At 32.5% G+C, this 26,522-nt stretch overlaps 1 protein-coding gene across 2 annotated transcripts in view; it reads right to left on the bottom strand.

Moving 5' to 3' along the window:
• The window catches only part of LOC117123466 (DNA repair-scaffolding protein-like), a 29,828-nt gene that overhangs the window by 3,138 nt on the left and 168 nt on the right, over positions 1 to 26,522 (bottom strand). The window contains exons 2-18 of one of the 2 annotated variants that reach the window (XM_033269387.1): positions 26,305 to 26,435; positions 25,413 to 25,581; positions 24,833 to 25,089; positions 24,466 to 24,558; positions 23,608 to 23,807; positions 22,992 to 23,086; positions 19,688 to 19,889; positions 18,922 to 19,033; positions 18,541 to 18,770; positions 17,800 to 17,988; positions 16,872 to 16,953; positions 15,901 to 16,050; positions 15,031 to 15,301; positions 14,160 to 14,300; positions 12,816 to 12,906; positions 11,318 to 11,435; positions 10,393 to 10,563 (exon numbers count right to left, since the gene is read on the bottom strand). In XM_033269387.1, coding sequence (XP_033125278.1) covers positions 10,393 to 10,563; positions 11,318 to 11,435; positions 12,816 to 12,906; positions 14,160 to 14,300; positions 15,031 to 15,301; positions 15,901 to 16,050; positions 16,872 to 16,953; positions 17,800 to 17,988; positions 18,541 to 18,770; positions 18,922 to 19,033; positions 19,688 to 19,889; positions 22,992 to 23,086; positions 23,608 to 23,807; positions 24,466 to 24,558; positions 24,833 to 25,089; positions 25,413 to 25,581; positions 26,305 to 26,334 — 2,601 coding nt within the window. In that variant the 5' untranslated portion in view covers positions 26,335 to 26,435. The remainder of the gene's footprint in view (positions 1 to 10,392; positions 10,564 to 11,317; positions 11,436 to 12,815; positions 12,907 to 14,159; positions 14,301 to 15,030; positions 15,302 to 15,900; positions 16,051 to 16,871; positions 16,954 to 17,799; positions 17,989 to 18,540; positions 18,771 to 18,921; positions 19,034 to 19,687; positions 19,890 to 22,991; positions 23,087 to 23,607; positions 23,808 to 24,465; positions 24,559 to 24,832; positions 25,090 to 25,412; positions 25,582 to 26,304; positions 26,436 to 26,522) is intronic. The other variant, XM_033269388.1, reaches the window with a different exon arrangement.

Here is a 26,522-nt window from a genome sequence, read left to right as displayed (position 1 = left end):
GTTATTGTCCATTATGACACGATGATCGATGGATGGATTTTATCACTTGCCGTTGATTTTGCTGGTACATTCATTTTGTTTTTATAAGAACACATTGCTTAAAAATTAAGAACAAAATAATAACAAATTCAGGCTGAGGTAAGATGTCGAATGAGGTTTGTATTTAAAAAATAATGGAAAAAACTTATCTGACAATACAATACCCTCTATAATACAGTACAGTAGGTCTAATATACGTTTGTAAAATTATAATTTTCCATGTTTGAAAAGTGTGTAAATCTAAGAACAAAGTAAGAACATTTTGAGCCTGAAATTGGCAAAAAAAAATAAGAACATTGAGTCTGGACAAAATTTTACTGGTTCTTATAAAAAAATTGTACACACTGGGGCAATATAAAAACAGTCTTGCCTTGTGATGCTTCAAATAAAATAATTTACAGTGTGGGTTGATGTGATAATGTCTGTAATATTTATGAAATTTTAAGAGATTTAAAAATTTTAAAACACACTAGAGTCTAGACTATATTATATGTCAATAGTTTTGTAGTTAAAACCAGAATAACCTACTATAAAAATGTGTTGATCCAAAACTTAAAAAAAAAAAAAAAAAACTAAGCCAGAGGGTGTGAATATTAAACCGCACTTGAAGCTTATCAATTACACCATATGGACCTGGCATCTATCACAAAATGTGTGCTTAATTTAAGAAACATTAAAGAGGAGTCTTTTTTTTATCAGTCTATAAAATGCAATGTCCTGGAAAAAAGTACAGAATATTGATAGGTAAGGTTGGAGTTTATCAAGGCCACTTTTGGAAGCCAGCCTGACTAAAGCCGGCAAAGTGCAAATCCACACGTACACACCGGATTTGAATATCTGTTCCGAGTATTTTACCTGTGCCAGCAATAAGCAGAGACTGGTACAAAGCCAGCTGGAATTAAATTGCTATATTTGGGAAAGCCCCAGGGAGTACACGTACTGTTGAGTCTGGTGGGTAAATATGGTATACAGGGCGGACCCAGAGATGTCCGAAATGGGGACTGAACGTGGGGCAGATTGAGATAACACTACTGTAGGGGGTCAAAGGGAATATCCCCCAAAATTGTTTCTTTCTAGATGCCCAAATATAACCTCTGAGGAAATTTGGGTGATCAATTTTATCTATCTTTCTTTCTTAATTTTTTTAACTTTATAAAAGGGTAGGGGCAGGGCCAGCCCTGGCACCCCCACCCTAAATCTGCCCCTGGGATAGAACATTGAATTACCTGATATTTTGGGGTTCTAATAAGTTAAATGTTTTACTTAAACTGACTTTTTTTAAACCATTCAAACAGTTAAATAAAATATTTGAATAACTAATTTTAGGTTTTAAATTAACTGATTTCTTTGGGTTCCAATATGTTAATTAATGTTAATTAAAACAATTAACTGATTTGAACCCCAAAAAATGTTAGTTAATTAAATATTGTAATTAACTGATTTATTGGTGGGGGGGGGGAGTCCGATTAAGTTAATTAAAATATGTATTTGTTTATTTTAGAAGTAATTTTAATAGCTTTCAATTAGACCTACATTATAAAAATTTTCAATCCCAACTGGTGGGGAAGGACGGGGGTGGTGGTTGGGTTGTGGGATGAGCATCACTTTTGCTACTCCCTGAATCCCCCACTGTTACCAATGAAATTAAAGTTGTTATTTTCTCTTCTGCCAAAATGTTTATTGTACTTCGGACAAAACACTGTAAATAAAGTGAAATTAAATGAGATACAGTATGTATATGACTATCTGATTGTTCTACTGTCATTGACATATTCTTCAAGATTCACAGAGGGTTGTTGTTATCAAAGGCAGATTTCCACGTGATGTAAGAGGATCCCCTTTGCTGGGCCTATGCAGCCTACTTCCTCGTAATACTGAAGATTGATGTCTGGGAGAAACGGTTCAGCCCATATTTGACAACAAACACCTCCACACATCGATTGTTGTAAAAGGAAAGTAGCATGAAAGCACATGGGCGAATCACCACCAACGACCAATACAGGATGTCGGAGGATGTCATGTGATATAGAGTGGAGTCATGTGATGTTTAAATGGTCACGTGGGAAAGACTTGTTTTTCAGGTGGTGACCCTGAACAAAATTTCTATACTGTCAATCAAATAGAATTTCAGTATACACTACGTATACATGACGACGGTATCAACTGCTATTAACAAGCATATTAATGTGGATACCTAGTTAATAACGGATCTAGTTACATCTTTAAATTTGTAGTTCCTGAATGTCACGGAAAAAATAATAATTTATTTTCTAAAAAAATAATCCATAAAAAATATTGAAAAACATAAATGAAAAAAAAAGGAACATGGTAAAAATGGACTAAAAGAGAGCAAAAATTGGATATAAAGAAAAATAACAAATGGATGCCATTATACTTTTGAGTGTAATTATTTTGTGCCTAATTAAGCCAAGACCTGGGTTTTTTTGTGACATTCTTTCATTGTGTTTTAAAAAAAATAAAGAATGATTTTATATAAATAATTGGTTGTTGTTGTTAAAGAAGAGAAGAGGAAAGGGAAAAGTGAAAAGATGGAGGAACAGAGGAAATGGTGAGAGAGAGAGGTTGATGGTGGGAAAAGGAGAGGAAACAAGATGGATGGATGAGAGAAACAATGAAAAGTGGAAGGGAAAAAAGTGGAGAAAAGAGGAGAGGGAAATGAAACAAGGGAAATTAGATAATAAATGTTGAAACTGAGGTGAATAAAAGGTAATGAGAAAGGAAAGGAGGGGGAGGAAAATCGAATAAAAAAAGTATAATGGTATAATGGTAAAAGAGGGAAGAAGTAATAGAATATGGAAGGAATGGGACAAGAAAAGAAGGAATAGATCATCAATCATTTCCAGGGCGCCCTTCCAAAAGAGACTAGAATGCCATACACATTAAAAGACATTGTACCAAAAATTATTACAAATATAAAGTTTTGAAATTCCAAAACAAACTTAATTTTCGGAAGCAAACAGGTTTTTTAAAAGTTTTTTCAAATTAAGCAAGTTGTCTGATTTACAGATGCTAACCAGGAGGTTATTCCATAACCTAGGTAGCTAAAACAAAGTAAATATTCCTAATATACCAGTCGTGTTCCACCATCTAATATGAATTCTTGTTTTCAAATGTTTAGAAACCATTGATGTGTCACTAAAAGTGATATCACTTTAAAGACGAAATAAATAAATAAATCTATTATTTATAAAATGCAATGGATCCACCTTATTGCAACTTGCAGAAAATGTTATAGTCATTGGAAATGAATGGTTGTTTTTTTGTTAGTAATAAAAAAATTCTCTAAAGCAACTACACATTGAACTAGAATCACACAAAAGCTTATTGAAAGAATATATTGTTATACATAATAAATTATTTTTGAAATAACATAAAAAAAATTGATTGAATGATATGATATATATGATAATATATATATATATATATATATAAGTTAGCCGTTAACAATATATTAAAAATATATATATAAATATATTTTATATATATATATATACATACATATATATATATAAATATATTTTATATATATATATATAAAATATATATGTATACAAATACAAAAAGAATTATGTAATGTACATATTTTATTATATCATGTATAGGACACATAGATAATATTACCATAATCCATATTTATATATACCAGTAATATAATACAAAAATTAACAATAATATATTTCTACAAAAATTATGGTATGACACATTTGAAAACAAAAAATTCCAAAATTATAACAATTCAATGTTTAATAAAAATGTAATATATCTGGCAAAACAAATTTTATTGTTCTTGATTCCTTATAATATTTGGAAAAACCCCCTCAGAAATTCTATTAATAAATTGTATTGACCACTTGAAAAGGATATAGTGTTGTTTACATGTTGGTGCTGTAGTCTGTGTACTCATGGAGGCGTGCTTAACGTTGAATGATAACTTCAGTGAACTTTGTACAGCTAACTGACATGTCACTGACACACACAGAAATAACTCAGCTGATTTTTGCTTTACAGACTTTTTTTTAAACACAGAATTACTTCAATTGTCATCCAGAAAAATTAAAGGACTATGAAAATAATTTAGATTATGTTAATTACCTAAGTATATGTTAATTGGGGAAAGTAATAATTTCATATTCTAACTTAAATAAATTGCTCAAAATATAGGAAGCAATCCAACTATTAATTACACAACTCATGTTAATTAGGTCCAGACAGAATGGTTTTAAGCATGGGTGGCTCTTCTCTATTTGTTTAGTACAGTGTTGCAGATCCAGGAATCTGAAACAGAGGGGCAAACAAACAGACTTTCATAGGCAGAGGGTCTAGGCAATGTCAGCCCCACAATGTTTGGGACTGAGGTAAGAAAATTTATGATTTTGTCACTTCTAGATGGCCATAAATGACACTCTCAGACCTAAATTTAATTATAATTTTCCTTTTTTAAAAATAATATTGAAAACATTTATTTAGACTCCACCTGCCTGCCCTACCTTTGAATCTGCCACTGTAGTAAATGGAAGTATTAGATGGCAGACTACCTAAATAACTGATAATATATTTTCTCATACTTGGATTTCTATAATTATTATTATTGGTCAAACCACAGAAAATATTGGGGTAATGCTTCACATAAGCAAGGATTTAACTACAACCATTAAAAGCTAGGCCTCACTTATGTGGTCAACCACACACATACTTTACTGAAGGTCAGGAGGCAAAGGTCCTGGAGCTGAATCATTATAGCATGAAGGGTGAATTTTATCATAACTATGATGGTATTTGATGCAAAGGGTGGGGGTGTTTAGTTCAACTAAAGGGGATTCCCTCAAAAAGGGGTTTGGGATCAAACATACAGTAGAACTCATTGGTTGCAGGCCTCAGCCAGGCATGCAACATATACACACACATACAGTGTACTAGTCCAAATATTTTTTTTTTTGCATTAGAAAAACTAAGATCAATTTAATCAAGAGTGGATCTATAATACAGGCTAATTATGCATATAATTAAGTATCCAATAATGGTATATTGGGTTTTGTTTTTTCAGTTATAAGTAAAAGGTGGCAGTGGCAAAAACCGATGGGACATATGACCTCTCCCTAAATCCGCCCCTGTTAATAGGCTAATTTATTATCCGTTCTAGGTTTGCTGGATGATCAAGACTATAAAATTTACATGAATTAAGTAGTTTACTCTACACATACTTCACAATACTATAAATCATAAATATAGGGAGACAAAAGTCCAGATAGAGAACCATTCCCTGGTGAGATAAATATGCTGACTTTGTCCCTAAACAATATTAAAGCATCGCTCCCAGCCAACATATATGTACCTCTCATTCCGAGAACATACTATATAATGCCAAGATATTCTGCTGACTAAACCTAACTGCCACTCAGAACCAATTATGAATTATGTAAATCAATTCACTAAGGCATGTTCAATTTTCAAGCCTAGATTTAAAGCTGATTCAAGCATAGATTTAAAGCTGATTCAAGCCTAGATTTAAAGCTGATTCAAGCCTAGATTTAAAGCTGATTCTAGACTAGACTGTAAGCTTACATTTTTTAAATCAATCAAATAAAATTTAAACCACAATGGATGGGAGATAGGGAGTGGAGATAGGGAGGAGAAAGACCGGACAAATAAACCAGTTCAGTAACCTTAAAGTCAGGGCACTTAAAAGTAAAGTAAGCAGATGGGAAAATTGCATGGAGTTGAACAAGTCTCGTGACAATTCCATTATTTTCGCATATGGGACAAAGGATAAAGGATCAACAAGTGTGATAAACTTCCTGGTGGGTTGCTTTGATTCTACATTGTCACAGATTTCCATCACATGATACATGCCACATGTTTGACATCCAGTTCTTGAAAGTCAGCAGTAGTTAAACACTATTGTTTTAAATAGTTCCTGTTTGTTCAATAGTTTTGACAGTCAGTGATAAAATATACAATATGATTTCAAGGATATTGAGTACAGTACTGTAACTGTAACAAATGTCAATAAGTTACAGAGTACTGTAATTTAATAGTATTGATAAGGAGTAATATTGATAAGGAGTATTTTAACATATAGGGTGGGATATGCAGGGTCACTGATTGAGTGCCCCCGTCTCATTTCAATCTACAGTAATACCAAATATTTTGTATTTATATAACCAATAAAAATTAAGTATTTTGATGGAAATCATTATAAAAATAAATGTGTTTACATTTAGGACCAATAAGGAGACAAGGGGAACTACTCACAAGGCCTTAGTCTCTGGGGTCGGATTGGCATTGGTGCATAAAAAAGGGATTTATATGATTGGAGTTAGAAGTATAAATTCCGAACCGCTAATCAGTTAAAAATTATGATCCCATGTTAAATGGTATTTGTTACAAAATATTATAGTTACTTATCAAAACAAGTTAATTCTTTTCATTATCAATGTTTATGAAAACCAAAATAATAAATCTGTATATACATTACGCAAAGCTATAAATAAATATATATATTATATATATACACCAATATGTATGACAGTATCAATCTGTATTATATGTTAGTTCGTTCCATTTCAATGTTCATATGCTTTGCACTGTTAATATAGATGTGTATAAGAGACAGATATTTTGATTGTATGACTGCAAATAGAAACTTATTTTAAATAGTGTTGTTACAATGTTATAGACCATTTATTAATTTTCATAAGAGTACAAAAAATACACTTGGGTATGTGGTTGATAATATAGCATGTACATTTTCTTTTATAAAAATGATAAAATGATGATTCCAAAATGTCAAAAATCATCATCGAGCTTGCCCCCCCCCCCACTCCCATTTAAATTCACCACTACTATGTTACAAACAATCAGTACTATTTGATTGGGTAATTCTGGATCATGCTGCTACAAACACCAATGAAATCGCTTCAATCATCATCTAATTAAAAGGCGATGAATCACGTTCTCAATTGTTTCTGCTATGATTCATAGTTCCTGCTTAGAAAATATTTACCTGCTAATACCTGTGTTTACCTGAGAAGCTCATCAAATTCAAACAGCTGAAAATTTGCATACAATCACTCTAGTTACTTGTCACAACAATCAATCAGCTCAAGCCATAAGGATTATTATTTTTCAGTTGAGTTCAACACGCTATGTGGTGGACATGCACTGTTAATATTTTCCAGGGTCTTGATCTGTGGTTTCAAGATTTTAAATTTGTTTTTGGGAAGAGGTAGGGTCTCTTATACACATCTATGTGTATAAGAGACAGGTTTAACACCTGTATTGTTGTGAAGCTATAAGATTTTTAGTTTATTCTGGAGAAGGGGCCACACCCATGCTGTCAGAAAATTTTCAGTTTCTCCTAGGGAAGGGGATCAAAGTTTGTGGCATTGCATATTTTTAGATTCTCTTGGGAAGGAGGTAAACACATGTGTTGAAGGAAAAATGCAATCTCTTATTGGTGGGAGGAGGGGGTTGTGAACATTATGCAATCATTTTTATTGTTTCTCTTGGAAAAGGGTCAATCTGGTCCATCTCTACCCCTGTGCTGGGGTAGAGATGAAAGATTTTACTGGGGAGAAGGGTTCAGTTGGAGCCAGGTTTTACATGAGTTGTTTGAAACTAGGTCTGACAATTTCTGAAGGAGACCAGTGGGGTCTAGGGACAAAGCCCTAGGGACCCAGGAAGCTAAGCCCCTGGAGCCTATAGAAAGTGGGAAAAGTTGGACCAATTTAAGTTGTTCTGAGGCGTATGCCTTATTTGGTCCAACAGGACATAACCAATGAGGGAATGGGGGCATAAGGCAATGTGCTTTAGAGGGAAGATCAGTACTGTCTTCATAATACAAGCAACATCTATTATTCCTTTCAAACCAATTAAAATAATGAGTGACTAAGAGCCAACAATTAAGCTAAAGCCCTTTGTCCAAACTCAGTGGTTAATTATCTGTGAAACCTGAATCCTAAATAAAATGGCTGCAATTCAAAATCAGGAAAGTGCAATCACTCTCTTTCTTGTTTGTTTACATTGGGTGAAAAAAAATGCCAATGTCAATTAACAAGTGTTTCAGAGCTGATAAAATTTATGTAGTACATTTGTGGAAGAAGTTGGCACAACGGTTATTCCAAATAAAAAAAAAAATGATTGTGTTGGCCACGCTCAACCGACCAAATTTTACGAAATTTAGGGTCGGCATTTTAGCTTTTTTTTTTTTTTTTTGACTACAAGGAACAATAATTTTTTTTCATTTTCATGAGCTTATAAGGCTGGAATAGTCTTGGACAAGGATAGGGGGGGCCAAGGCCTAGCCTATTTTGGTGCATGGTATGTGATGCGAATCCAAAATTGTTGTATTATTTGGGTATTTTCTACTTTTTAAGCATAAACACTGTTTTAGTTTTAAAAAAAAAAAAAGTTTACTAAGGTAAAAGAGAATTGTGCTGGAGGAGTGACAAACCGAATTCAGGCATTCTATGTGAAAGGGTAAATATGCCTAAACGCCAGCTTAGGTTAGACCTCCTCAGAACCTAGTCAAAATACCGCATTAATACCGTAGCGGTTCATTGCCGTCTTACGCACTGAAGCATAACAAATCAGAGGTCAAAGTGTGAAACATTTTTGTTGAACGTGCGAAGAGTTGTTTTAAGATCTGGGTTGCCAATATAAAATTGCGCCCTCTTTGTTCACAGACGCAAAATACTTCTTTCACGCGGGACCCCTTTCAGACAGAATACGGTATTAATACCGGATTTTTACTAATTGTGTGAAAGGGTCTACACTGGCATTAGCGCCGGCATGACTACGGCATAATTGCAGTATTTTCTGTCTGAAAGGGGCTTTATTGTCTCTCTGATGTCAGCTAGTCATGAGTATCTCCATGTGCAACACAATACATAAGATGTTTTGTTAAAGCTCATGAAACCATATCTCCCTCATGTGACTTAGGACCTCTGATACAAGAGTTAAAATCATGGAATTTATTGTCTTGCATTTCAAAAAATCCTAAGGTTAATCAATTAATTAAAAGTCTCATCCTATTATTTTTCTTCAACATTCTGTACTTTTGTTTGACTTTTTTGTCCTCAAAGTAATTTCTGCCAGAATTTTTTTAATCTAAATTATAAACAAATCAATAACATAAAATAAATCAATGAGAATTTACAAAAATATATTCTTGATTTGCATTTTATCCTAAAGACATCATTATAATCGAAGACAATAAAGACATAAATTAATTGCAATAAATAATAAATACCAATTTGGCGACCATACTGTGAAAAGGTTGTTTTATTGATGTATAATTATATATTGTATATGCATCACAGTGCCAGAACACAGGAGTACATACTACTGACGTAAAGGTTAATGTTAACAAGGTAATGTCATATGTATTAAAATATGTTAGAATTGTTTATGTTTGCAGAAAATAGACAGTGCAACAAAGGTCATAAGTGGAATTAATTAGAATTGTTGATAATGAATGACACCGTGTACAAAATAAGTAATCTAATTACACATTATTATTATTATATTAGTAATTCAAATCCACCTGTAGGCCTATATCGAAGTATCTTTCATTTTGGCTACAAAATGTGAATTTACAGATAATCATTGGCAGAATAGACACAAAGTAGTGGTACAATATTGTAAACAGTTACAGTCATTATATAAAAGAAAATGCATGGCTTCTTCAGCGTATTTTCTTTAAAATTACCAAAGCCATGCTGTGCAAATATTGCACAGGAATAATAACCAGGCTGCAGTTTCCTAGCAGAAAAGTTGAATGCAAACAGCGCAACTTGGTTACATCTTCCAGAGTGTGCGCTAATACTGCATGCTATGCTGAGTTCAAAAGAAATTACCTGTGACTAGATTGATCACGCATGCAACTGTGCAAAATCTTAACTTACATACTGCATTTTTTAGATCTGGATGATTCTTGGCCCACATACATATACATACAGTATTTATTCGAATAAATGTCTCCCCCCCCCGAACAAATGCCTCCACCTCCCTTGAATAAAAGCCCTTGGGCATTTATTTTTTCCTCAAATAAGCGTACCCCCCCCCCACAACTAAACAAATCTAATGGAAGTGACATCATTCTCCAAACATTTTATTTATGGTCTACTCCAGCAGAATTACATTATTTCTAACCTGGTTGATATCAATGAGTATTTATGATGATGCAATATCACATTTTGATGGTAATTATGTGCTGTAGTTCCACATTTACAGTGTAATTATGGGGCGTTTATTTGAATAAATATCAATAATCTATCCATATTCAGTAATATATAATATTAATTTATATGAATGCATATTGAAGCAGCTTACCTATATTTCTATTTCTTCTAACATAAACTGTTTTGGTACTGCAGAGATTTCTCTAACTATGGCATTGATTGGTCCAATGCTTTTTCCCATGATGCTTTGCAGATCAAACCCTTGAAGCTTTATCTCGGGTGTTATTGGTGGCAGTATTCTCTCAATAGACAACTGTTGTAACTTTAAAAAATAAGTTTTAAAAATCATGATAATAATGACTGATAAATATAATCAGTATTAATAACTATTCAATTCATGCACTAATTTTTCAATTGTGCATGGGAAAATCTATTAATATTGATTAATAAAAGAAAATGAGGCTTAAAATACCCCAAAACCAACATCAATGACCCAAAAAGGAAAATTGACTTTTCCATAAATTCATATTCTCCACATTACAAGGTTTAAAATGATGGGGTCATTTAGTGGAATCAATTTTCTGTCATCAAAGTTATGAATTAAAGTACTACAGCTTCTCTGTATTGAAGTTATACAATGCTGCCACATTGTTATGCTAATTACTCATTTTAACATATTGCAACAGTACGCTGGTTTTGGGGTTGGCATGCCTCAACATTAGCTCAACCCGCCCTCGATAAAGTTACGTTATCTCACTATATTAATTGGATTAACACATTATCAAGGATAAGTACTGAGTGTTTAACACTGGTGTCCTTGGATTCAATTATAGGTAAACGGATTAGTTGCCTTTTTTATGAGGTTTTAATTGTTCTTTACTGCCGAAAGTGCGGTATTCTAACGTTAGTTTAAGGAGGGCTGGTCGGCCTAATGAATAATGATAATACAGTAGTAATAATAATGTTAAATGGTAACAACAGTAATGATAATTATTGTTATAAAAATAATTACAATAAAATAATCTAAAATTGATAAATCATCATTAAAAAAAACATTAATGGTGTAAATGACTTACTTGAAGTTTTATTTGAGCTTTTTCAACTGATTCACATTTTATATACACCTCTAAAAACATCCTGGTGGCTGTGGACACAAAGTTTTGCTGGCAAACTTCACAGTAGAATGTTTCATTTCTGTAAACAAAATAGAAACTGGTTAGATATACATCCTTTGAAGATTGAAACTATCATGTTTATAATGCAATGTGGTGGAAGTAATTCAATAGAATAATAGTAAAACTAATAACAAAAATTACAACAATAATAGAATAATAATAAAATTTTACACTAAAGTATATCAAAAATTTTGTATCTGTTTATACATATACTTATATAAATCGATACCTGTATGCACTATTTATTAATATATGCATGTGTAACATCATTGAATTTATACATGCAACACAAAACTCTCTAGTGGCAGATCCAGGAATTTGAAATATAGGGGCCAAAAGACAGACTTTCACATGGAAGGTGAATAACAATAATAGTTCATTTTTATATAGGGCATATATGCAAGCTCTTAATTTGCTGTACATAAAAAACAGAATAAGAATGAAAAACTTGATGGAAAATGAAGGTCTTTAGTTTGGTCTTAAAAGAGTTTAAAGTGTGTAGACCACCTCGGCCCACCATGGTTCGAGCTAAGGTAAGAAATTTCATGATTACGTCACCTCTAAATTCCCAGAAATGGCACTCTGAGACTTGAATTTGAATACAATTTTCTTTTTTATTCCTTTTTTTTTTTATAATCTTGAAACATTTAGGGGATATTTTTGACAAGAAACTTGCCCCATTCCCCTTGGTATCAACCATCATCTGGCAGATTTATACTCATCGTACCACCGCTGTACAACAGTGTGAAACCAGCTTTATTCCTAGAAAAGGTGAATGACCTCTGGCAATTTCAGGCAAAGAAAAATCAGGTAAGAGATAAGGGGATTATTAATGGTATAGAGCTATGTTCACACTAAAAACTTTTGTTTGACAAATATGTTTGATTTGCCCATTTATGGGCATGCTTATGTTTGATTTGCCCATTTATGGGCATGCTTATATCTTATCACACTCATTATGTGTATGATGATGTCATATCACATCCATATATTGGCAAATATTAGGAACTGGAACATAAAATTACTGTGTGCATACAGCTTAATTGGCTGGAAAAAATATAGTGAAACCTGATTTCAGACAAAAAAAAAATCCTTTGCAAAAGGATATTAGAGTGAGAAAATGAATGAAACACATGTTTAGAAAGAAAAACAACTTTTAAAGCATGTCTTGACCTGGTAGGAACATGAAGGGTAAAATAACAAAATTTAGAACAAACATCCACAAATACAGCTCTTTATCTACACAAGGATATATACATTGCAGGTTTGTATGACCCACTTTCAACTATGATCCAGATACCGTGTAACAATTAGGGCTGATTGATAAATAAGTAAACTTTAAAGATAAAAAATTACATATCAAATACTATCGGTATATATACACTAATAATATACTTACAATGAAGCTACTGCATGCAGTTTGTCAGACCCACATTGCTCACACAATGGCCAATGATATGCACTTGATTCGTCTACGCCGATTATTTTACCTACAATGTTACACAAACTATCATAAAAATATGTAAGCTATCATAGCTTGATAAAGACTTATAGTCGAAAGTACTCGCTAACTCTGAAAATAAATTTTGTGGCATATATCTGATACCATCTGACTCGTTATTTACTGTATGTATATTTGCCTATACAGCATCACCTAGACAGATATATGGGTGATCTTTTACAAATAAACATCTAACAAATATTCTCAAGAGATTTAATTTACACTTACTATATATTTGTATTTAAATTCACTACTTTGTATATTTAAGTTATTAGATTTTGATTTTAAAAAAAACCAAATAAACAAATAAAAAATACAGTCCTTATATTCCTCGCATATGCTTTAAATGGTCTGGCTGTGAATTTATTTTAAGATACAAGATAACTTTATTGACCAAAAGAAAAATATGAAATCCTTGAAAAATCTTAGTTTACACAGAATTACATGAAAAAAACAAAAAAAAACCCATAAAAACCACAGGCAATAACTAACGTAAAATATATAATATAACATAAAAACACTGAATAAGTTTAGGATTATTACTGCAGTAAAAAGAAGGTAAAATCACAAAAACATTGATATACAGTAATCTGCATCATATTTAATACAACTTATTTGATCTTTTCAAATGAGTAGTTCAGTGGTACGAAAGAATGAATTGACAGGGTGCACCACAAAAAGTAAAAATAGACACTAAGAATTCTTTCATTATTGTGAATACATGCCATAAATTCCTGGTCTCTCTTTCTTTCAACTTCAAGGAAATAGGAAATACCAACACTGTGCTTCTATCATTAAACATTTATCATGTAAATGCCTTAGGCTAAGTTAAAACAAGTTTCTTTTCCAAGGTTTTGAAAAAAGAAGGAAGCATTTCTGTGTGTCAATTTTACAAATTAATGCTGGTAACACAAATCTGGTCTACGAAGGCCAAAATTTAAGAATACAGAAATTACCACAATTAGTAATAGTCTATTCAAGTGATTAAGTAGGATTGCAATTTTTTAAACCAAAAATTAATAAAATTTACTTTAAAAAATTATAGACAGCAGCAAAAACTGAAGAACACATAAACAAGAAACAAGTTATTTTTCGACTTGGCTTTAAGTATGTACACTAAAATCAATATTGGCTGTAACTGAAGTACCCTTAATCTCTCGAAGATTAAACTAATATAAACTTCAACAACTTCAACTGTGATCTTTATGAACACAAATATTGAGTGAAATATTGATATGTTACCTTGTACTGACACAAGGTCATGCTGATTGGAGTTGACCTCTAGAGGGCACAGGTGGACACTTATGTGCTTAAGTTCTTCATGCATCTGAGGTTTATCCACCTTCAGCATTCTGCTATAGTTGTCCGCATGCATAGAACCATCTAAAAAATGTTTAAAAGGGCATATTTGCTATATTTATAATATCGCTGTAATTCTTATACAATAATTATCCAATAAAAACAATTATTAAACAATTTATAAACTAACAATTATTTCATACACAAACTATTGTTAAGCGTGTGGCACAGCGTGTAAGCAGTTGGACTTCTGATCGTGAGATCGGGAGTTCGAGAACGTTTGACTCTCTCCACCCAGGGGTACAAGCGCGTATCTGGTTGGTTCGAACGAACACAAATGCACTGAGTATGTGTTTCATACGTGTTTGATCCAATGAAAGGGGTAATAATATGAAGGGCTTAGAGGCTTTTGGCATGAAGCGCTATATAAGACCGACATACTATTATTTACCAGCAGTCTAATACACAATCTTTTGCCATGCAGTACACCAGATGGAGCCAGCAGCATATGGTATAATAGAATTTAGTCTATAAAGTGCTACCAGTGTTGTTATTTCATACATCTACCAGCCTAACACAGCTCTACCTATTATATAATTACCTAATAACTGTCTGATAATATAACTGCGGAGATGGGGTTAATACATTGCAACAGAATTATCCGATAATTATCCTATAACTTAAGAGTACTATAAAGTTTGATTCACTACGAAGACAACATTCCACTACAATCGATACGAAAAGGCACAAAATAAATGCTTAATTTAATTAACTAAATGACTGATTGCTTTAATTTATCTTCTTTAAGACATACCATTTTCTACAAAGATATCCTTAAATAGTAACATATGACTAGTGGTCAGGTCAGTTTCCACAACACATGATGGTTCCACCAACAGACACCTGTATGCAAAGCAGGTCACATCACATGCTTTGTGCTCTGAACTGTCACCGTTCACCTTCCCTTGACAACCATCTTGAAGTGACACATCAGTTATGGATATCCTTTTCAACACCTGCCTATCTGTTGATGCAGGTGTAACATGAACCACCTTTGCATATATGCTAATTCTTGTTGCCCAATTCTGTAAAATAACCATGATTTATTGATAAATATCTATCCTTTTATTATAAGGCAGGACTTTATTTACACCTTGTTTAGCAAACCTACCACACACCAATAATGATGATTTCAAATAAAAATTTAATTTAATTATTGGCCAATTAGAGCACCAGTCGCCACGAAAAAATTGAAATAAGAAAAAATAAAAGTTTTTCTTTTTTTTTTATTGTTTGCCACTGCCTTGAAATCTCAAAAAATAATGTATGTATTTCTTCCTAATTATATAAATTTCAAGCTTCTAAACATCCCAATTACTACACTGTTAACATTCTCCAGTAAAATTTTATTTCTATTTTCAACTCCGTCTTGATTTTTTTGCAAAACTATTTGCTAAATAAGAAAACAAAAATTTTTTTTTCCGCAATCCTCTGACGATCTTTAAAAAACATAAGTTTGTGAAACAAGGTATAAAAAAAGTCTAGCCTTACCAATCAAATGAACGTTTAAAGAAATGGCAGTTTTACATCATAATAGTTAATGATTGTGCATAAAATGATGAATGTAGTCTTTTATAATTATGAAATGAAAATTGTATCTCATAATACTCTGATTGATACTTACCCCTGTACGTTTTAGCTTGCATATTGCTGTAGGTTTATAGATAGTATGTTGTTTCTTACTCATCTTCAGTGACCCCTGTTGACTTTCAATAGTCAATATATAGCAGAAGTTAGGAGCTGGTAATGAATTGATTCGCTGTGAACTCTGAAACAACATCAAGATGAAATTCCTTTAGAAAGGCTTTTATTTGAGCCATTAAAATTTACATTACAATCACAGTTAGTCACTACAGTTGTTTGCTTTGCTAGTTTTAATTTTCAAATTCTAAATTACTTTGATCCTAAACTTTTTTTTGATCCTCCTAAATCACTGTGGAGGTTACTGTTATAGAATATATGATTCTCCATCCCCTTAAGTTTATAAACCCCCTCCCCCCAACCCAAATAATTCTTACAATTCATGTATTTTTGGCTTCCCCATGTGTTTATATGTATCATTAGTAAGTAGGGTCAATTAATGGTGAATTTTGAGGTAAGTTAGCAGTAATGGAAAGACATTTAGGAATCTGGCATAAATGAAGGAAGCATCACATAGAATTAAACTTCTCTAAACCCACGCTGCACATTGTCACTTGGCATGCCGGTTTCTGAGAACTTGGATTTGGTCCAGATGTCTGAAGGAAACGCACTTAACCACTGTATTTCCTAAACAGGTCATCAAGACATTCCACTGTAACATCAATCCCATATTCAGCTTTCAATAATGTCATAAGTTTTGGGTAAGATAGACTAATTATTTTCGGCATAAGCCCACAACAAGTATAGTTATTTGTACTTTTTGGGTCCCCTTAAAGGTTTCTGCCTACAAAGTACCCGGCCCTTATATCAGGAATTTTTTGTTGTTGTCATATACAAGTAAATAAAGATTTTAAAGATTCTATAAGCCAACACCCCCCACCCCCCAATTAGGTAAAATCTAGTGTAGTGGTAGGTAGTATTAAGGGTTTACAATGTCTGATTTTTAGACCTCACCTCTGATTGGCTGTTAAATCTGGCAAGAATTTCATCACTAGGGGGCCACATTGAATCCAACATACTGAATAACCTAACAGACCTACAATAAATACAAACATTTCAATACCAAATTTGAAAAATTCAATCTGCTTCTTATACATATCACTATAAAGTAATAACAAATTATTTATCTGAGTTAATTCAAGAATTGATAATACATAACAAAGACTCATTCAGGTCAGTTTATGGTTAATCTAGACAATTTTTCAACTTATGAAAATATTGAGTTGAATGAACTATAACTCGATCGACTGATATTGGCAACAGACGATCATCAAGCCTATTGTGGCTTGGGATCCCAAGTAAAATCATTACAATATGTGTATGAGATCTATTCCCCTTTGCCCACTCTTCATTGTGCTTTGTCTTTTCTAATTTGTATTGCTTCCTTAATACACATTCTGTTACATTTGATTCCTGTTAAATAATGTTGCCTTTCTTATTATATTAAGGTTATAGACCAATAATCTCATCACGGTTACAGTACATCTTAATTGAGATTTGTTCATTGCCAAGTATCATTTAAATCTCTGTCCACACTATCAAATTTTCTTTGACAAAACAACTGTTGTATGCCCATATATAGTCATGATATGCCTATATATGGCCATGATGTGCCTATATATGGTCATGCTGTGATGTCATCATGACCATATTTAAGTATGTCACATGTTTTTGTCAAATAAAATTTGATAGTCTGGACAGGGGTTAAGCTCTGTCCCACTATTAAATTTTATCTGACAAATTTGTGTGCTATGCCCATATATGGGCATCATGATGTCATATTACACCCAAATATGGGCATATCACAATATTTGTCACATTAAATTTGATAGTGTGGACAACGCTTAAGGTAATACAATATGAAGTCTGAAGCTTTTCTTACCTTGAACGATTTGTTCTTTGCGACACTTTTGCTCCCTTAAAAATAAATGTCTTGCCTTCACCATCAAAGCACTGCTTCCAAGTATCTTCACCATGGCAACCATCTGGTAACTGAACCTCACAGAATACTCCCCTGATATCTTGCAGTAACAGAGACCACCGCTGAATTGTCTTTACTATATTATTGAGTCTGAAATATAAAATGCAAGAATTATTATCTGGCAAAGGGAGAGATGGTGATGAAGCAAAAAATGTTGATGATTGATAACTTATAAAAATGATGATGATGATTAGGATGATTATGACAGTATACAATTATCATGATACTGCTGGTTCTGCTGATACTAATGATAATAACGATGGTAATAATGATGATGATGCTGAGAATGATGGTGATGTTGATGATAATGATAATGATCAGATAATAATAACAAAGATTAGAATGCAAGTGTTTCCCTCAACAATTAATGGACATACATAATATGTTTACATATTATTTGCAAAAATACGTAAACAGACAATTCAAAGATTTTTATGGTAAAAACACTATATACTGTATCTGCAAAAGTTTTGTTTATCTATGTATTGTTGTTAGTTATTAACTTACTAGATCTATTTAATTTAGCTATCAATGTTTTAATTTATTGTTGAAGATTATCCATTACTATGTAAGTATATACAGGACTAAGCACTGAAACAATTAAAACTATCTTAAGATTTTTGGATTTAAAAAATTAATTACTGTTCATTCTGGTTGATGTTGTATCTGCAAACTCGTTGCACCGTTGCTCTGATGTACATGCCATGAAGACTATGACCACTGTCCGCAATGCTGTCCAATATGGAGTCAGAGACCTCATCTTCAACAATGATGGGCCTAACTTCTTGAATGCTAACTTCTTCTAAAATGGGTCGAGCCATCACTGAATCAACAGACGGCAAGGAATCAAACAACATCTTTTTTCTTGTAGTCTTTAAATAAAAAAAAACAACATTTTATTAAGAAGCATATTTGCTTTCTACTATGCAGGTTCCGGAGACAAATTTTTCAAAATGACAGACTTTGATCCCTCCTAACTTCTTTCCCTACCCCCATGTTGCATATAATATAGTAGTTACTTACCTGGTGTGAAGTATGTGCTTGTGTTTCAGCTTCTGTTTCTTGCCCCACCAACCGACAGTAATGGGTGCACAATAGAACTGGTTCAGTGTATGATGGTAAGTTTAAGCGTTGCCTAAAAATTACAAAAACAAATAAAATACAGTATGTGTCAAAATTAACATTTCAATGACATAAACAATTAATTACGTTGTATTTCCTTTATTCTATTTTGAAGTCATTTTAATTTTTATTTATACTTTTAGATTTAACAAGATTTATTATTTATTATTACCTACCTTTGTTTATTATTACTTACTTTTGTTTATTATTACTTACTTTTTAACATTATTATTTTTTTTATTAGTATTTGATTAAGATTAAACCAATGACCAGATTTTGGCAAGTGTTTCTGAATTTTTAATAATCTGTTTTTTTTCTGATTATGAAATAGATACAAACTATTCATATAGCCACTAGAAAATAGTGTCCATCTTTGAGTTAGTAACTAAGAACAATAATTTTTGGAATTACTACTTTGTACACTTAAGTACAATAGCAATACTAAGTCCATTTTCTTTGTACTGATCCCTTTAATATGCTGGAAGTAAAAGTTTGTAATTCAGCAAAAAATTATCTTCCACTTATAAATGAGTAATTCAATGTTATCATTGAATTTTGAGGGTTCTTCAGACTTCACCACAGATAAAATCCTGAAAACATTTGATTTATTTGTTTCACTTTAAATACTTATTATCTATTTCCTTTTAATCTTCCTTCCCAGTCTTACCATGGAGGATATATAGTTACAATGGACCCTTGAGCAATGTGACATTGTTTTGCAGTTGATGTTGAGAATAAGACGTGAAGTCTGCTCTGTTTGGTATCTTCATTGTTTGAAACATCTAGACATTCGCAAACATAGAGTCCATGGTGAAATTGCACTTTCTGCAGGCTAACTGTAACAGCCTTGCTGCTGGCTTGGGTGGTAACTAAACGACAAATAAAATAATATAGTAAATAATAAGAGTTGAGGTTTCATTTGGTGGTTCGAATGCTTAACTTGTAATTCCAGAATCCTTGGTTCAAATCCGACCAATAATAGGTGATTTTTTACAATGACTAAAACAAAAACCTAACGTCAGGCTCTAGAGGAAAACAAAAATTGATATGTTGTACAACTGATTCATATCTTTCTCAAACAAAATTTACTTATTATTTAGCAAGGACAGTAACTTTCAATAAACAAGATTATCATGCACCAAAGTTAGCAATTCAGTTATTGAATACTATTCCAAGTTCATTAGTTAAACAGAATTTTGATATATCAGTAAATTTGTACAAGACAAAACAATGTGTACAAAACAAAATTTACATTTCAATTAGTGAGGAAAGTAAGTTTTAATATATACCACTGCCAAGTTCAAAAGTAAGCAAATCAGATAATTAATATTTTTCCAAGGTTTATTAGTTGAATATAATTTTGGCAAATCAGTAAATTTGTACAAGACAGAAATTTATTTTCGAAGTTGAAGTTCACCTCATAATAAGCATCCTAGGTGATTAATCCCCAAGTGTCTAGACAAGACCAAATTACAATTGGGGAAATATGAGTCATGTAGCTATCTGTTAAGTCTGTTGATTTGTATAATCATTACCCTTCCTCTTTGGAAAAACATGAGGAAGGGAAAAAAAATCCTAACATGCTTCTTCAAGATTACTTTTATTAATTGTTATGTATGGTGGAATTGTCATTTTAGGGAGTGAAGTTGTTGCTTCCTGTGGGTGGCTGTGTTGTTGACTGGGGGAGTGAGGCTATTGTCTGGGAGAGTAGCAATTTTTACCAAGGTGTGAGTGTAACTGTTGCACATGGGAGAGTCGCTCAACATGGGCATTTGCCAAGTCGGACATAGAATTGTTATCTGTGAAGCTTTTGCCTAGGGAATGGAATACTATTAACTAAGCATTGTTGGAAACTTAAATCTATATTTAATAGTAGTACACATCTACTATTAAGGAGGAGTAACTGTTTAGGGAACAAAATGATTGTTCAGGGATTAGAACTGTTTTAATATTCATTTTTTGGGAGAGGGGCAGTGTGGATGTGTACTATAAATTATATTTGAGAAGTGGGAATATCGTATGTAAATAAGTGAAAATATTATTCAAGGAAATGAGATATGTTTTTTAGAGAAGTTTTTTGTTTTTGAGTGAAGTTGTCACCTGAGTGAATAAATTTGTTGAGATTCAAATGATAATTCTAACCTTCTGAATGCTCATAAAAATTCCCTCAAAGAGCACGTGCATTGGAAACCTTCAATTATTAAGTGTCATTTCCTATGTTTCTGTACATTTTTAATACTTCCTTAAATGGAATCAAGTAGGTGAAACACACAAACAGGAAATCCAACTTACCTTACATACACCACATATCATCAAAACTATTTAGGACTAATTCTAACTATTTAGGACTAATTCTAACTTGGATGTCCCATCTAATATAAGTAGGTTTAAGTTCAAGGTGCAACTTTATTGTCTTAACTTAAATATTGGGTTATCCCCGAAAAATCAAACTTTTTTTACCTTTTCATTTGTTTCTTCCTTAAAATAGAGCCTCGAGGCATTTCATAATATGTAATATATTTTTTCAAATAAACCATTTACAAATTTTACAGTACTTTTGAAGAATACTAAGTAATAACTAGATTTGAACTCGTCACTGAGGACGAATTCAGTGATCCGCCGTACTTTGACCCTCAGGAAGCGCGCGCGGTGCTGATTGAAAAGTTTCATAATATGCTAACATATGCTGTAATTAGTTTTAAAAAAAAGAATAATTTTGAGCATTTTAAAAGACTTACGCATGCGTACACGCATGTCTTGACGCCCGTGAGCACGTAAATGTCACAAAGAGTGACTCCTGACTCTGTCAGGAACACAAAATATGTAACAACGCGTAATTTCCAGCTTTAGTATGTGCTGTGTGCGTGGAAATGAAGGTACGGCGGGTAAATTATGGAAAGTTTTCAAATGCCGAAAATGACCCGAAACGTTCTTTAAACTATCTGAATAGTAATATGGAGAATTTTCAAATTTTAACAGACACGAACGTCACCCAGATTAACAATAAAATAATAAAATAAGTGAAGAAAACTTCATCAAAATTAGTAATTTCAGTAACAAATTTTTCTTTTTTATTTCCTTGTGTATAAATACTGATCGGAAATGTATCAATTAAACTGGGCACTGGATAATATTTCCACTATAAAAAAAAAACTGACACAAAAAGTGATGTATGAGCTTCTTTTTGTTTTTAGTTGAATTTGTTAACACGTTGACTGAAAGACCTTTTATTAGGTTCCTTTCCATTTAGTCATGCATCATCAAAATGGTGTGTCTGATAAACTGGCGGGAAAATATTAGGGGACGAGTAAACTCGTCCTTGGCAAATGGGACAGAAATTGTTATTGCCTCTGCAAAATGCAAGTTTTCTCATCCGCTTTTGGCATGGGTTAGTATATGTTCAGAGGGCGCCCCCACTCTTGCAATTGAGTGTACTGCCGGCAGCATAACACAAAAAGCATACATACGTTATTTGTATGTTATCGCCTAGGTGTATTTTCCTCGAACTATCAGCTGTTAAGTCGGTAGTTCTACAATGTATAACGATGAAGTAATTAACGCTAGAATGTTACCCTGATTTTAACGAGTATAGTAATCCCTAGCGCCCTCTGCGGGGGGGGGGGGCATTTTCAGAATAGCTAAGTGAGTAGTGCCTTAGTTCTGTATTGTTAAGGAGTATCTTAGTTTAGTTTTATAAGTTTTATATAATTGTATTTATGTACCTCACTGACTTTTGTAAAAACAACCACAGGGTGAAAGAGTCTCGTGAATAAATAAAGATTATTATTATTATATAAAACAAAATCTGAGCTTCTCACCTCATTGCCTTTCTATGGCACAGTCTGCTACCATACATTTTTTGGAAAAAGTAATTTTAATATTATAATAACTGATTGGTCAAGAATCACATAAGTACTGTATTTGGGAATGCCACAGAATTTAGGAACAGTTTGCTTTACATAATTGCCTACCATCGTTCTTTAAATCCTGCATTCGGTGTTTCCACATGGCTATTGAAGACCTTTCTCTAGAAATCAGTTTCTGCAATCTGTCAGCAAGACCGCCTCTAAAAAATAAGATTGAATAGTAGAAGTTATTCCTCATAATGGATTGTCCCATGTTTCTATGGAAACTGCTAATAAAAATGAATAGAAAACGTTGATGAGGCCACAGGAGGTACCACAGGGGATATGCAAGAAGATACAAAATAAATATCAAAGTTCTATAGAAATATGGATTAGGTTTAGGTGAATTCATTCCTAAAAAAAATCTATTGGACCTTCAGGCAAATTTTTCATGCAGTAATGGCTATGCTGGGTCACCATTTTCCAACAAAGCCCTCAAAACTATACATTCATTTCTTAATATTTATAGGTATCTGACTCAGTGGAGATAAAAGTAAAATAAATATGCAATGTTTAGTCAGTTTACCCAGGCATTATTCACTTCACGAAGTAGACAAAATATAATAAAAATTACAGTATCATTAGCACTAGTAGTAATATCATAATATTAACTATTGTGCTTTCTGCCCTACTTAGGCCTAGTACTACTTATTTGTCCTATTGTTATGCCTTTATTTCTTACCTGATAAATTTACTTTTCTTCTTGGCTGAGTCTAAGGGGTTGTCTTCTTCAGTAGTTTCAGGAGATTTCATTTGTTGTTTTAACATATTCAGAAGATTTGATCCTTTTCTTGGGCTCGCATTCTTATTGTCTATAATGGAGGGCAAGGAGTTTGAAATTTGTGACGATGACATGGAAGATATGCTGTATGAATCGGACATCTATGGAAAGGATAAAACACAAAAAATAATGATACTATTTGTATTGTAGGCAAATGATGTTGTATATACATTTTCATATACTCAAAAAGAATGAAATAATAAACAATAAAGAATGAATGTATCTCACTTATTATTTAACTAAACACAGGGGCAGATCTAGAGATGTCCGAAAGGTGTCCGAAAGTGAGGGCTGAAAGTGGGGCCCAATAGAGACAACATTACTATAGGGGGTCCGGGGGCTTCCCCCCGTGAAATATATGTTTTCTAGACGCCCGAAAAATAATCTCTGAGGCGTTTTGGGCGATCAATTATCTCTTTTTCCTTCCTACTGTTGTTTTTTAACTTTCCAAAAGGTGAAACCGGAGCCAGCCCCCTCTAAATCCGCCACTGAAACATTATCATCAATTACGATTATCACTTATTATTATTACCATAATTATTATTATCATCAATAACATAAATTTTAATGATTATCATCAATAATCAAATATTATTATCAATGATTATAATCAATCATATATATATTATATAATAATTGATTAATCATTGATTGATCATCATCATTATCAATTTAAAATCATCAATTAATAGTGGTGATGATTTATCATCATTAACAAAATCATCATCTTTATTGTAGTATCATATATCTTACAGTTACCTGTTGCGTGCTCTGATCTTTATTTCCATCATCGTCATCATCATCTTCCTCATCAGATGCTGATTCGTAATCTGATATTAAAAATTCTGAACCCTACATGAAAAGTGAATCAGTTATTTATTAATTACAATTGTTTATTTGAAGATTCAGAATGGCTTGATAGCACCCTTTCTCAGAAAAGAAAGGGAAAAAAGAGAGAAAAGTTTAAATTCTATGTACCAAGTGTCTATGGTCAAACTTTTGAAGTACACTTTCTCGATCTGTTTGAAAGCTAAATAACTTACATAAGTGTATAGAGTAAGCAAATTAAAAAAAAATATAAATCATTCCTTCAACTTTATTATTAGTTTTCAAAAAAAATAATTACCTCAGAATTGTGGTTTTGGGATAGTGAAATGAGCTGCTTAGTAGCGAGACCAAATCCATGTGTGTTAGAAGTGCCATCTTTTAAGACTGTGCTATTGATAGAAGGTCTAATTAATTTCTTCTTTGGTTCGGGACTGGTGTCCGGAGATTCAAATACTAGAGGCCGTATGTCATCATCATCATCATCACTACTTGAGCTCCAAGTAATATTAACGTTATCATCTTGGCTGGCAACTTTCTCAAATGAGAGTAACTTGGCTACGATAAAAAAAAGTACAGGGTAACAATTTGTTAGTATGAATCATGATATACAGTAATAACAACAATAATAATAATAATTATAAGTCAAGAATTTTTACCTCAAATATCCACATTTTGTTACCTACTTTTGTTTTGTTCAATCAATTTACATCCATCTAGATCTTTAGGAACTTAAGAATGTATATTTTTTTTAATAGTGAAGAAGTTCATTTCTATCAAATTTAAGTGTTTGAAAGGTTATTTCTCCAATATACCTGTACATTTAAATATACAGAATTCTAATACTGTATAGTTAAAAGGAAATTGTTAATGTTTATTACCTTTTGACTTCTTATTGCTATTGCTGAGAACTTTAGTTGAGGAAGACTTCTGAGCCTGACTTATGATGACTCTGTCAAACCCATCTTGACATCGATCCCAATCTGATTCCCTTTGGTCCACAGTTGAACAAGTTTGTTTACTTCTATAATTGTTAATGAAATCAGTCCTCTGCAATAATTAAAACAATGCAAATGAAATGTTAAAAAAACATATTTTTGTATAAGGTTAGATAGTGTTTTGCATAGCACTTAATATTTCTCCTATAAATTATCTTTTTGAAATTCCCTCAAAAATTCTTTTCTGTCCCATCATGCAAAATTATAGACAAAAACAATGCAATGTGTTCAACATAAAAAAAACACATCCATTTGCTTCGACCTAGCATGGTAACCCATTTAATATTAATTCAATCAATTCAATTTCAATTATTCGAAATTATCAAAAAAAAATTGTAATATATAAGATTGGATGAGACCAAAGTCGCCATAACATAGAAACCAAGACTCGTAAATATTAACAGGCATATAAACGGAACAAAAAATTGTACAAAAAGAGTTTAATTTGCATTCTAACTAAGTATGACATTGTTTAATGTAAACATTTAAATTCTCCTATCTTTAGGATACTTTGGGTAGTCGGTCTGGCCTGAACTCACAGGGGATCTTGTCTCGAACAGCGAGGTTTGGCTAGGCCTAGGTTAGGTGCGAGTCTACCGACACCGAATTCCCGACACCAACCGTGAGTCGTGACCCGCGTGCCAGGTAGGCTAGCCAGGATCGAAAAAGGTTTGTTGTTTGTTGTGTATAGCTAAGCTAGATTTTGAGCTATGGTAACATACTAATTCCATAATTTTTTTATGTATTGCAGAATAATTGCAATTGTATTTAGTACCTTTCGCTTCATCATTCCGTACTTCTCCATGAGCCCATCCTGATCCAGTTCTGTTGTTGTTTTTTCGTTCCGACAAAGTAGGCCGCCATATTAGACTCGATCATTAAAAGCATTATTAATGTATACACTTTCTAATAAAATACACGTTACAAATTTATTTTAATAATAAATAATTAAATTATATTTTAAAATAGCAAATAAAATATTTTTGTATAGGA

Source organism: Anneissia japonica, unplaced genomic scaffold, assembly GCF_011630105.1.
Source record: "Anneissia japonica isolate Jap-2015-1 unplaced genomic scaffold, ASM1163010v1 scaffold287717_len1600092_cov198, whole genome shotgun sequence".
Classification (NCBI taxonomy): Eukaryota; Metazoa; Echinodermata; class Crinoidea; order Comatulida; family Comatulidae; genus Anneissia; species Anneissia japonica.
This window is presented reverse-complemented; position numbering and strand designations above follow the sequence as displayed.